Source organism: Elgaria multicarinata, chromosome 4 (assembly GCF_023053635.1).
Source record: "Elgaria multicarinata webbii isolate HBS135686 ecotype San Diego chromosome 4, rElgMul1.1.pri, whole genome shotgun sequence".
Taxonomy (NCBI): domain Eukaryota; kingdom Metazoa; phylum Chordata; class Lepidosauria; order Squamata; family Anguidae; genus Elgaria; species Elgaria multicarinata.
The window spans coordinates 42,901,434-42,914,704 of NC_086174.1; the positions used below are offsets into that span (position 1 = coordinate 42,901,434).

Genomic DNA, 13,271 nt, shown 5'->3' on the forward strand with positions numbered 1-13,271 from the left:
TATGGCATGTGTCCTGGGCCCCAACAGTTGTCACTACTGTTATAAACTGTTTTAAAGCAGTAGTGTAGATCCTGCCCTAGTCTTCTGAAACAAGAGAATTTTGCTTTGAAAAATAATGTTTTTTTAACCAAACCAATTAAAACAAAGTTTTAAAACCCTGTAAGTCGTCTGGCATCCGACAGTCTAATGAGAATCAAATATTTTAGAGCCCTTTCAGATGGGGCTGAACGCACCTTCCTATGTTAATATCTCTTTCTATACATCTGTTCCAACTTTCTAGCCAAAATGGAATGGCAAAAATGCAGTGGTAGACCACTTCTTTTTTGTGGAAGAGATCCAACAGTTCAAGCCTTGACATCTCAGATAGTACAACTGGGAAACAATTCTGCCTGAAATCTTGGAAAGTATACTGCCCCAGACTTCCTACACCATCAGTTTTTCCCACTCAGCCCAGAGGTTTCCCTACTAGTAAATATAATTATCCACCTTGGCCAGATTTATTAATCACAGTCGTATTCATCCCTTCTTCCAATGCGCTTAAGGCAGCCATACATGTTGGTATAATACTTTGTCTTCACAACAATCCTGCAAGATAGCTTAGGATGAAGGATAGTGGTGAACATCAAGTCTGATCAAGACTTTAAACTGCTCTAACAGTCAAGAAGATAGATTCTATGAGTCTATCTTCCTGACTGTTAGAGCAGTACGACAATGGAACCAGTTACCTAGGGAGGTTGTGGGCTCTCCCACACTAGAGACATTCAAGAGGCAGCTGGACAACCATCTGCCAGGGAGGCTTTAAGGTGGATTCCTGTACTGAGCAGGGGGTTGGACTCGATGGCCTTGTAGGCCTCTTCCAATGCTACTATTCTATTCTAAGTTTCTATAGTTTAGGACCCACACTTTATCCCCTACACACATTGGTTGGAATCTACAATTTATTTAGAGATATATCACTTCCATTCTCTGCAAAAACAGAACCATGCAAGCCTAAAAGATGTTCTCATTGCTATGTATTAGTCTTATCCGAACCCAGTAATTGGCGTACTGACATCCCCTTGTTCTTGTAGGTGGAATTGATACATGGACAAAATCTGTACCTGAGACAGGAATTGTGTTTGAGGGGTTACGGTCAGAACATGGAAGGCTGGTCCCAAAGCTCCTTTGCTGAAAACAAATAGACAGAAATGCATTACAGATAGCTTTCAACATCCCATTAAAAAGAAATATGAACTTCCAAGAAAATTATTTCATGGAATATGCAATACTGTTCTGCCAAATCCCCCTCCTCTCCACCTGAAGGCAAGCAATAATAAAATATTATGCAACCAGTGCTTTCCATACTTGAGACATTGCTTCAGTCTGCAGCTCCGCAGGAAAAGACGAGTAGTTGCTATTCTTGTATGTGAAGAAGTATGGGTGCTCCTGCAGAGATAAGATAGCGAAAGCAATTGAAAAGGGAGAGAGTGTGTCACTTGGCACCATGGTGAAGTCAGCAGGGCAGTTTCGGCAACCAAAGGCAATGATTTAAGATTGATCTGCGAATGTCTGCATCTCCAGTGACCATTCTAATCCCCAGACAGTGGTCAAGGGGCTGGAATCATATTATTCACAACCTGACCCCTTCATGGATGGCCACCAGAAATACCTATGCTAAAGTCAATGTTATTGAGCAGAAGGGGCTTCAGATCCATGGAACACTTTTGTTTGGACAAGGCCTGGGCACGAGAGATTGAACTCAGAAAGATGGATCTCTAATTCTTATTATCGTTTTCTTATACCCAAAACTTTTTAAAACGAATTTATTCTTTTAATGAGTGAAACTGAGTGGTTTGGTTTTTTTTATCTACACCTTGATTAACATTTGGTAGGATCACCAGTTCCTGAGGGGAGGGGCTGTAGCTCAGTGGTAAAGCAGATGCTTTGCATGCAAACGTTCCTAGGTTCAATCCCCGGCATCTCCAAGTAGGGTTTTTATTTATTTATTTATTTTATTTTATTTATTTTATTTATTACATTTCTATACCGCCCAATAGCCAAAGCTCTCTGGGCGGTTCACAAAAATTAAAACCATAATAAAACAACCAACAGGTTAAAAGCACAAATACAAAATACAGTATAAAAAGCACAACCAGGATAAAACCACGCAGCAAAATTGATATAAGATTAAAATACAAAGTTGGAACAGTAAAATTTAAATTTAAGTTAAAATTAAGTGTTAAAATACTGAGAGAATAAAAAGGTCTTCAGCTAGCGATGAAAGCAGTACAATGTAGGCGCCAGGCGGACCTCTCTGGGGAGCTCATTCCACAACCGGGGTGCCACAGCGGAGAAAGCCCTCCTTCTAGTAGCCACCTGCCTCACTTCCTTTGGCAAGAGTTCACAGAGAAGGGGTCCTGTAGATGATCTTAAGGTCTGGGCAGGTACATATAGGAGGAGGCGTTCCTTCAAATAACCTGGCCCCAAACCGTTTAGGGCTTTAAATGTCAATACCAGCACTGAATTAGGCCCGGACCTGGACTGCCAGCCAATGAAGTTGTAAAAGGACTGGCGTAATGTGATCTTGCCGACCAGTCCCTGTTAGTAAATGGGCTGCCCTGTTTTGTACCAGCTGAAGCTTCCAGACTGTTTTCAAAGGCAGCCCCACGTATAACACATTGCAGTAATCCAAGCGAGAGGTTATCAGAGCATAGATAACTGTAGCTAGGCTATCTCTGTCCAGATAAGGGCGTAGTTGGTATATCAACCTAAGCTGATAAAAGGTGCTCTTTGCCACTGAGTTCACCTGTGCCTCAAGTGACAGTTCTGGATCGAAGAACACCCTCAAACTACGGACCCGATCCTTTAAGGAGAGTGCAACCCCATGCAGGACAGGGCAAACATCACCTCGCCGGACAGATGAACCACCTGCTAACAGTACCTCCGTCTTGTCTGGATTGAGTCTCAGTTTGTTAGCCCTCATCCAGTCCATTACCATGCCCAGGCACTGGTTCAGAACAGTCACTGCCTCACCTGGGTTTGATGAAAAGGAAAGGTAGAGCTGGGTATCATCCGTATATTGATGACACCTCAGTCCACATCTCCGGATAACCTCCCCCAGCGGCTTCATGTATATGTTAAACAGCATAGGGGATAAGATAGAGCCCTGTGGAACCCCATGGCTTAGGAGCCACGGCACAGAGCAATAATCCCCCAGCACCACCTTCTGGAATCGGCCATCCAAGTAGGAGCGGAACCACTGCAACTCAGTACCTCCAACTCCCAGCTCAGACAACCTATCCAGAAGGATACCATGGTCGATGGTATCGAAGGCCGCTGAGAGGTCCAGGAGAACCAACAGGGTCACACTCCTCTTGTCTCTCTCCTGACAGAGGTCATCCTACAGGACGACCAAGGCAGTTTCCATTCCAAAACTAGGCCTGAAACCCGATTGAAATGGATCTAGATAATCCGTTTCATTCAAGAGTGCCTGGAGTTGTCCTGCAACCACCCGCTCAAGCACCTTGCCCAGGAAGGGGATATTAGCCACCGGCCTGTAGTTGTTAACATCCTCCGGGTCCAGGTTAGGCTTCTTCAGGAGTGGTCTAATCACCGCCTCTTTTAAAGAGGCTGGCACCACTCCATCTCTCAAGGAGGCATTTACAACCTCCTGGACCCAGCCGGCGATCCTCTCCTTATTTGATGTAATGAGCTACGAAGGGCAAGGGTTAAGCACACAAGTGGTCGACCGGACTTGGCCAAGCACCTTGTCCACATCCTCGGGCCTCAATAACTGAAACTCATCCAATAAAACTGAGCTGGACGGCGCTCTGAACGCCTCTACTAGTGGAGCTGCATTAAGTGTGGTGTCCAATTCATGACGAATCTGAGCAACTTTATCTTCAAAGTGCCGTGCAAACTCGTCACAGCGTGCTACCGAGGGTTCAACTATCTCACGCCCTGGACCAGAGTGTAACAGGCCGCGAACCACCCGGAAAAGCTCCGCCGGACGACACTGAGAAGATGCAATGCTGGTGGAAAAGAACTGTCTTTTTGCCACCCTCACTGCCACAGAGTAGGCTCAATAGTGAGCTCTAACCCGTGTTCGATCAGACCCAGCACGAGTTTTCCTCCACCTGCGTTCTAGCCGTCTCCCCTCTTGCTTCATTGCCCTCAGCTCAGGTGTATACCAAGGAGCTGACCGGGCTCTGCTCAGAGGGAGAGGACGCTTGGGCGCGATCGTGTCAACTGCCCAAGTCATCTCTGCATTCCACAGAGCAACCTGGGCTTCGACAGGAGCACGGCCATATCAGCAGGAAAATCCCCAAGAACCCTCTGGAATCCATCGGAGTCCATTAACCTCCGGGGGCGGACTATTTTAATAGGCCCCCCACCCTTGCAGAGGGGAAAGGCCGCCGAGAGTCTAAACCTCAATAGGAAGTGATCCGACCATGACAAGGGGGTAGATGTTAATTCCCCCACTTTCAGATCACCATCCTCCTGTCCAGTCGAGAAAACCAGATCAATCGTGTGTCCTTTTACATGCGTTGGGCCAGTAACATGTTGAGACAGCCCCATGGTTGTCATGGCAGCCATGAAGTCCTGAGCCACTCTGGATACAGCGGCATCGGCATGGAAGTTGAGATCCCCCAGAATCACCATCCTGGGGGTCCTCAACACCCACTGTTTCCAACACCCACTGGTTGGAAAAGCTCCTGCCATAAACTCTGGAGAGCTCCTGCCATTCAGTGTTGACTATGCTGGGCTAGATGGACCAATGGTCTGACTCAGCATTAGGCAGTTTCCTATGTTGTAAATAGCAAATGCTCCCAGGAGCGCATGATATAGTATCTTTGCTGGAACTAAGCAGGTCTGTGTCTGGTCAGAGCTTGGATCGGAGACCACCGGACAACCTCATGTACACTGTCTTCCATGATAGAAGATAGGTGGAAAATAAATATACTAAGGTCTCAACCCTATGTATGTTCAGTCAGGGGGAAAAAAATCCTACATTTCCCAGCATGGGAATTGTAGGACTTGTCTGTCTAAAGAAGCATAGAATTGACCCTTAAATAAATCTATTTTTCCCAACATGCCAGTTCAAAATTCTACAACAAGCAATTTTCCTTCTCCAGGTCATCCTGTCCAGATATGTTCACATGTTTATTCCAATCATCTGGGTGCACACTGATTTGGGTAAACATCATGTGTGAACTAGGTGGTAACTGATATAAACCGCCATCCTGTCTGGGGGGGAGTTCTCTACAGGCTCTCCTAGCTGGAGCCATCCCTTATAAGTCTGATGAAAGACCTCTATCTTTATTTATGTGTAGCGTTTAATTATTGTAGGCATACTCTAAGAATTATGAATAAAAAACAATCATTACAAATGCAAACGTGCATGGCAGCAATTTGCTTTTCCTGGGAGAAATGGCAACCTTCATAAAGCCATTTTGCAAATGATCTTTGAATCTGTTTTTGCCTTTCTCATGAATGAACATCAAATGAAAAATTTATGTTGAATGAAAAGTACATTTGGTTTCAGAATGTCTCCCTCCCATTTTCAAGAGTGCATTCACATCATTCATAAGTGATGCATTGCAAATGAACAAATGACTATAGTGTCACTTATGAGAATGCACTTAGATTGCTTTGAGGGAATGCCTGTACCCTGTGGCGGTTCCAGGTTTTTGAGGGCAAGATACCCTCAATGTGCCCCCTCCCTTCTCGCTGCCATTGCTCCTTATTCTCTTTCTCATCATTGCCACCACTTGATTGCTTGACAGGCAGCCGGCCAGTGAGCAAGTAGGCAGAGGCATGTACTGCTTCTCCTTCTCACCATCAGTGTTGTCTGAGCCAGAGTGAGAGGCAGGTGAACAAGAAGGCCACAGTGGTGGAGAGGAGAACCCAGTCCAGGTGACTCTTGTCAGGGAGCCCCTGATGAGATTTCGGCCCTTGGCAGGGGCCCAGCTATGCCTTCCCTTGATACTGGTCATGCCTGTACAACTCTTGTGAAACTAACCATAAAGTTTAGGGAGGTAAAAAAAACTGCTGACATCGCCATCAACTAGACTCTCAAAGTTTCTGTCCTTGCAATGCTCATAACATGTTCAAGGTTCAGCCCTCTCATCTCACATTGCTCCTCTCCTTTGTACATTGCTCCTCTTCTTTGTCACTCAGTTCCACGACACACAGTCATGACCAGAACTGGAAGCCTCAAGGCATTTACTCTGAAATATTCTCACTGAGGTTAACAGGTTTCTAAGAACAGAACAGCCCAGGAACCTTGGAAAAAGAGGCAACATTTAAAACTGCATATATGTGGGAAAGAAAGGTCTCTCTCCTACCTGAGAAGGGCATCGTGCCTCAAGCTTCTCTGTGAAATGATAGGGCTGCTTCTGCCCAACTGGTTCCATCTAGAAGAGAAAATACAAGCTGTGTGAGGCTTGGGCAGTTGATCAGTTTCAAAGTTTGCTCCCGTGTAGGATAAACCTGCAAGTCCTAATTTGAAGGGAACAAAACTTCAACCGGGCCTAGGCCAGATCTACACCAAGAAGATATAACACTTTGAACATGTTTTGAAAACTGTAAGTTATGATTTGATAAACCTTTCCTGTTTAAAGAAAGTGAATGCAAACCATTGTGTATCTTATCAGGGCATCTGACCTGTAATAACCTGACCTGAGACAAGAACTTTGACATTATCTTTATGAGCGTTTATGGATAAAAGGGGAAAAGATCAAGATAACTCGAATGTAGCTCTTTTCATCCAAGGTTGTGATTTTGGTTCAAGCGTTTGACTCTTGTCCTACTATTTGCATGCATTAAAGTGAAAAGCTCATGTATGCAAATGAGAGTTAAAGCTCATACTGCTGTTTTAACTGCAACTGTCCCTAATATCTGTATCACCATACAGAGCTTTAATCCGCTATATCTATTTTTGGTTCTGTCACAGGATTGAGATCTGAGCACTACACAAAGAGTGTTTCCTTTCCTGCTTTCCCACTACATAACCTCTAGGTGGCACTATAGTACAGTGTAGCGAACTAGTGCAAATACACAAGAGGAAATCACACTTTTTTCACTTTCACAAATAAATGCCACATTTTCCTTATTCCAAAAAAAGTGCTGTGTAGACACAGAAGCAAAACTGGAGGGCCACAATGTCATCTAAAGGACCCGTAAACAACCATGAGTAGGGATGATGAGCACACAGTAAATGTCTTGCATAGAATGCCCCATCACAATGGAACTGCCCCTGGCCCTTTCTAGGATATGTGTTCATGTACATATCCAGTATTTTCAGTTGTTTCAAAAAGGGGTAAAGAGGTGTCTCTACTGTAACAGGGTACTTCCCATGAACCCACCTCATCTTATTGGATCAGTATCAGTCATAGATAGGGACTTGAGCAATGGGAACAGTATGATAGGGGAGTACTCCCATTTTACATTTTATTGTCTTCGAACGTTGCTGTGTACAGTGCTCTTGTTCACTCTTCCACTGAAGGTCATGAGCACAGTCTCCTCATTGGGCTGTTTTGGGTCACCCCCTTAGGATCCCCACCCAATATGCGTTTGTATTTTTGCCAACCTTGAGGTTAGCAGAAGTACCAAGCCTGAGGATGTCTCCCTCTTATGCATAGGTGGTATTACCTAAGGAATGGCACGCATGACTGAAATTTGGAAATAAAGGGAATGTCAGATTTCCTGTTGATGATGATAAGGCCTATACTATGTAGTATAACAGACTGAGTATACAACTTGGACTAGGGAGAACTTGGCTCATATTCCTGGTTAGTCATGAAGCTCTCTGAGTTATCTTTGCCTAGTCATTATCTCACAGGATCATCACGAAGATAAAAACATGGAACACACCCAGGTATATCACCTTGTGCTTCTTAGAGGAAGGATGGCACACAACTGTGATGGAAAGGCTGGCAAATAGATACACTGATTACAGAGTAGATATAGGGTTTTACTGCCTTCCTAGGATTCCATATCTCGAATATCTGGGAAACCCAGACATCTTCCTTTTCCTAAGTACTAGGTATACAGACAAGGGGACACACTGTACTTCTGTTGATAGGGCATCATGAACTGCCTTTTTCACCAAGAGAAACTCAGCTAACTGATTTTTATTATTTGCAACAAAATACCGAGGAGCATATTTCCAAAAATTGGAGGGCAAAGAAAAAAGGTAACAGGAAATAAAAGTGGTAATGTTCCTTTGCATTATCTCTGAGATAGAACCAGGCTTGTAATTCAATTCTGATACATTTTGTGGCAACAGTGCACTAGATTGACTATTATTTAAAATATTCATAGGCCGCCTTTTAGGTCCAAGCCCTCTCAAGGAAGATGCCGTAAAAAGGATAAAACCATAAAATACTATCATATACAAACAGCAGTGGGTAAAACATTCTAAAGGCCAACTCCACACTCATATAAAAGTTAATTGAAACCATTAAAAGAACAATATAAAATCAATCATTTAAAAGCAGCAGCAATAAAGGCTATCTTAAAAATTCAACAGTGCATGTTAACTAAGCAGCTCAGAAAAAATGTTTTTTTTTCAAAGCCTGTTTAAAAGCCAGCACTGCTGGGGCTGTATGCACATCCCTTGGGAGGGATTACCTCAAATATTGGGCTACCACCATAAAGGTCCCATCTCTAGTGGCTTTTCTAATGCCAACTTTCAGATGAGACTAGGAGAAAAGGAGCAATTGCAATTGAGATTCAACGTAAGTCACTTCTGAGGCACAAATGGGATGACTCCCTCAGGTTATCCAACCAATTATGATGATATTTTGACAGAAAGAAATTCTGTAGGGTCTTTCAAGATATTATATGCAGAACACACAATGGAAAGAAAACATTATTCAGTATAGGATATTGCAGCTTTGTACAGAGAATAATCTTGCATAGCTGAAGGGGGCAGCTGCAAGCTAATTTCTGCTTCTCAGTGTTGCCTTGATTCCTCCATGATATTGCTAAAGTGATCATGCTCCCTCCAAAAGGCCTAAGTCACAGGGATCATGCATTTGTGCTATGCAACCTATTCAGCAATCCCAACACCTCTTGTGTATCTTACCATATTGTTCCAGAGTCCTACTCCTAGAGCAGCAAAATTCTTTCCTGGGATTTCCACGGGTGTCTTCTTTGCGGAATGGCCATTATCTCGCTTGCCCTGAAAAAGAATTTTAGAATAGAGCATTACTAAATGACAATTTTACATTTATTTGCAGAGTCAAAAGTAAAACAAATAAACACTCCAACCACACAAAGCCCGTTTATAAAATAATCCTGAGAAAGTGAAGGGTGGAAGAGAAGGACACACTGGCCTGGTTCAGATAACATGCTAAACCATGCTGCTTAACCACAAAATGGTTAAGGGAATTCCCTTAACCATTTTGTGGTTAAGCAGCATGGTTTAGCGTGTTGTCTGAACCAGGCCAGTAGGTATTTTTATGTGATGAAAACCGTAAGCAGTTTCTTGCCATAATTATTCACTTGCCACCCAGCAAATGTTTGACATAAGAAGAGCTGTGCTGGATCAGACCACAGGCCTATCTAGTCCAGCATTCTGTTCTCACAGTGATCTGCAGGAGGACATGAGCACCTGGGAGTTAATGGTTTTGTTTTCAATTTGTTTTAATAAGTTACCTTATTTATAAAAAGGCAGTGGAGCGAAAGGCTGTAGTTCAATGATATAACACATGCTTTGCATGCAGAAGATCCCACATTAAATTCCTGGTATCTCCAGATATAGTTGGGAAAGATCCCTGACTCAAAACCTGAAGAGTTTGGACAATGCTGAGCTAGAATGCTTAAGACAATGAATAGGGCAAAGTATTTGCTATGTTTTTCATTTTCCCTTTGCACAAGAAGAAAATTAATTCCACTTTGCGTAGTCCCACCTCGCCCCACTCCCACTACATGGGAAATGGATTTCCTTTGAAGGCTAAGGGAACACAGCGTAGTTCAATTGATGTCCTCTCTGGTTCTCTCAGGAGAGGGGTGTCTTTTAAAAACAAACAAACAAACAAATAAAACCTCAGACCACTAGAAAGAACAAATTATTGCAATTCACACTCACTGTCATTAGAGACATGTCTGCTTCTTGGAGAGGAGTCTGGAGAACTGCTGAGAAATTGCCCTTCAGGTCATACTTCCCAGATGCCAGCAGTTTTTCCAAAGCATCCTGTGCAACAAGAGAAATGATCAATTAACAGCATAAGCTCTGTTCCATAACTGCAGAGAACAGAGTACAATGCACAGATCTGTCCATGGCTTAACTGAATTTCAGAACCATCTCTATTGCTAATAAACCAGAACAATCAAATTATAAACACAAAGGAAGTAATCCCATGGAAAAAAAAATCTTAAGAAGCATCAGAAATGACCCAGTGGCTATGAGATGAATTGCATAAGCCCATTTTCGTAGAAAGAGTAGAGGCTGAGTACTAGGGCTTTCCATACCCTGGAGAAGTCTCGGATACAAGGATATTCCGGTTAGCTAACAGTATTATGACAGTTTTTTGCCACCTCCTAAATATTTTGATGTACTTTACTAGCAGAGACAGCATATTCCCTCAGCTTGGTAACAGAGCTTTCATTATAACAAGGATGCAGTGGAGGCTGGTGGCCCCCATGTCTGTGGGTTGGTGAATCCACTCCGGGTTTATTTATTTTTATTTATTTATTAATTACATTTTTATACCGCCCAATAGCCAAAGCTCTCTGGGCGGTTCACAAAAATTAAAACCACAATAAAACACCCAACAGGTTAAAACACAATTACAAAATACAGTATAAAAAGCGCAACCAGGATAAAACCACACAGCAAAGTTGATATAAGATTAAAATACAGAGTTAAAACAGTAAAATTTAAATTTAAGTAAAAATTAAGTGTTAAAATACTGAGTGAATAAAAAGGTCTTCAGCTGGCGAAGAAAGCAGTACAGTGTAGGCGCCAGGCGGACCTCTCTGGGGAGCTCGTTCCACAACCGGGGTGCCACAGCGGAGAAAGCCCTCCTCCTAGTTTCAATCGGAAGTCTAAAAGAACTATCCAAGAACACATTGGATAGCTCCTTTAGAATTTTGACTGGTTCTGACTGAAAACCAGAGTAGATTCACCACCCTCACTGACATTGGAGTTACCAGCTTCCACTTCCACAATGGTATATATCCTCAACTTAAGGTTTTTGGAACACATTTTGGAAACTTGAGGTTCTCGGCTTTTGGTTTTTAACAAACAGCAAGCTTATAGCCCTCAGGTGTCACAAGAATACATAGCTTTCTTTTGGCAAGGACAAAGGAGTAGTGGAGACATTATTGTGTTATGTAGCCAACTATAAATTGCTCATGAACATTGATAAGAACTGGAATCACATCGGAGAGTTCTTCAGTAAGAACTACGGCCTGTTCAGGCATCATGCTAAGCCACCATGGAAAGCTGTAAATGTGATCCAGGGTGGCTGAGCATGTTTTGGATAAGCTAACTGGAATCTTCCAGGAACTTATCCAATAGGAGGCCCAGGCTCAGAGATTGTCTTCTCCCCCAGGAATGCAGTCTTTGGCCTTAGCTAGACCTAAGGTTTATCCCGGGAACATCCCGGGGTCATCCCTGTTCATGTAAATGACACACAGGATATCCCAGGAGCAGGCAGGGACAACCCCGTGACGATCCTGGGATAAACCTTAGGTCTAGCTAAGGCCTTTGTCAGAGTGAGAGGGAGCATTGGAATTGACAGATCCCAGAGTCTGCTGCACAGTCAAGTGGGCAGAGTTGAGAGGAGGTGGGAAGCAGTCCGCCAGACTAGTGATATGGTAGAGGTTGCAGCTTAAAGACTCTCTCTGAAGGAGTTGTCCAGTAAAAGCTATGGCAGGAAACTGTCCATCTAGTTGATAGGCAACTGTCTTGCTTTGTTAGGCTAATTAAGCTTAGAGGATAGCTCCTAGCCTTCACATTCACTTCAGGTGTGAAGAGGGGGTCTATTTACTGAATAAAAGTTTTGTAGATTGCACAGCAGACCTCATTATTGTCTTACATCTTGGTCAGAGGGCTTGGAATCACAACAGAGATTACTAGCATGGGCAGGTTGATTTAGGACCTACACTGTTGTGGTGGCTGCTTGAAAAACATTACCAGCCATAAACTTGGGGGGGGGGGGAGGGGGTGTCTGATATAAATGTGAAAGAGATATGAAGTACTAAAAATAGTTTGTGTCAAATGGATTTTGGAACAGAAATACACCAATGGAAGCAAGGTCTCCCTTCACTAAGCCCCCAATATAATGCTTACCTGATAAGACCATTTCCATACAACATCATCCAGTCTGGAACACTCATTGAAACAAATACAGGGTTTAGGGGAAATGTCCCTAGAAAATGCCCAAAGCAAAGCAAAATAGAAATTAGGAATAGTGTTTAGCTCATTCATAAATATGCAGTATGTTAAAACATGGAGAGGGAAAAGTTCCACTGTGATTCTCACGTTTTAGAAACATGTTCTCTTTTTTAGTCTGCTTTCTGTCTCTTGTTTATATTTATTTATTATTTATTCATTGTATGCCACTCAATATAACCAAATTCCTAAGTGGTTTATATGCCAACGTATTAAAAAGCATAATTAATTACATTTTGAAATCCTGATGCTCCAAAACAGACATCAAGTGTGAAAAATGATCCAAAATGTCATGTTCAATGCACATCTCTCCCTTTCTAGCCTTTAGCCTTAATCTTCTCATCCCCTCTACACCTTTGGCTTGCTGTTTCTCCCCCTCCCAGCCTCTAGCCTTGTTCTTTCTCTCCCCTCTATTTCTCTCCCACACCCACACCTTTAGTTCTGTTTTAACTAGACAGACCCCCCTCCCCAGAGCAGCCATTATATGATCAGCCACAACCTCCATGGGAGCCATTTTGTGGTGATGCCCACAGAGGTTTCTCAGATTCCCAAATGTGTCCTTGGGTCCAAAATGGTTGGGACCCATAGATTATAGTATATCAGATAGATAGTCATGTTTCCTGTAATTTGACCTTTAGAAGAGGTAAATTTAACTTAATTTAAAAAAGGAAAAAGTAACCCTTTGAACTGTGAATGTCAGCTACAATGATCATTTGCACAACGAAGGAAGTGCATCTGGTACTCCAATGCTAAAATAATTCCAAAGGTGAATATTTGAAATCTAATACCAATAATTTGGAATTTGATATATGAATCAATTTTTGATTTCACAAGTAATTCCCAAATCAGGCATCAATGTGACATGCTATTCCCTAATAACAGTGCT

At 42.8% G+C, this 13,271-nt stretch overlaps 1 protein-coding gene across 1 annotated transcript in view; it reads right to left on the reverse strand.

Annotated features, from left to right (window-relative positions):
* The window catches only part of PLB1 (phospholipase B1), a 141,572-nt gene that overhangs the window by 90,331 nt on the left and 37,970 nt on the right, over positions 1-13,271 (reverse strand). Inside the window, 5 exon segments of the mRNA XM_063125398.1 lie at positions 1,101-1,167; positions 1,345-1,425; positions 6,327-6,395; positions 9,071-9,166; positions 10,076-10,180. Of these exon segments, the coding sequence (XP_062981468.1) occupies positions 1,101-1,167; positions 1,345-1,425; positions 6,327-6,395; positions 9,071-9,166; positions 10,076-10,180 (418 nt within the window).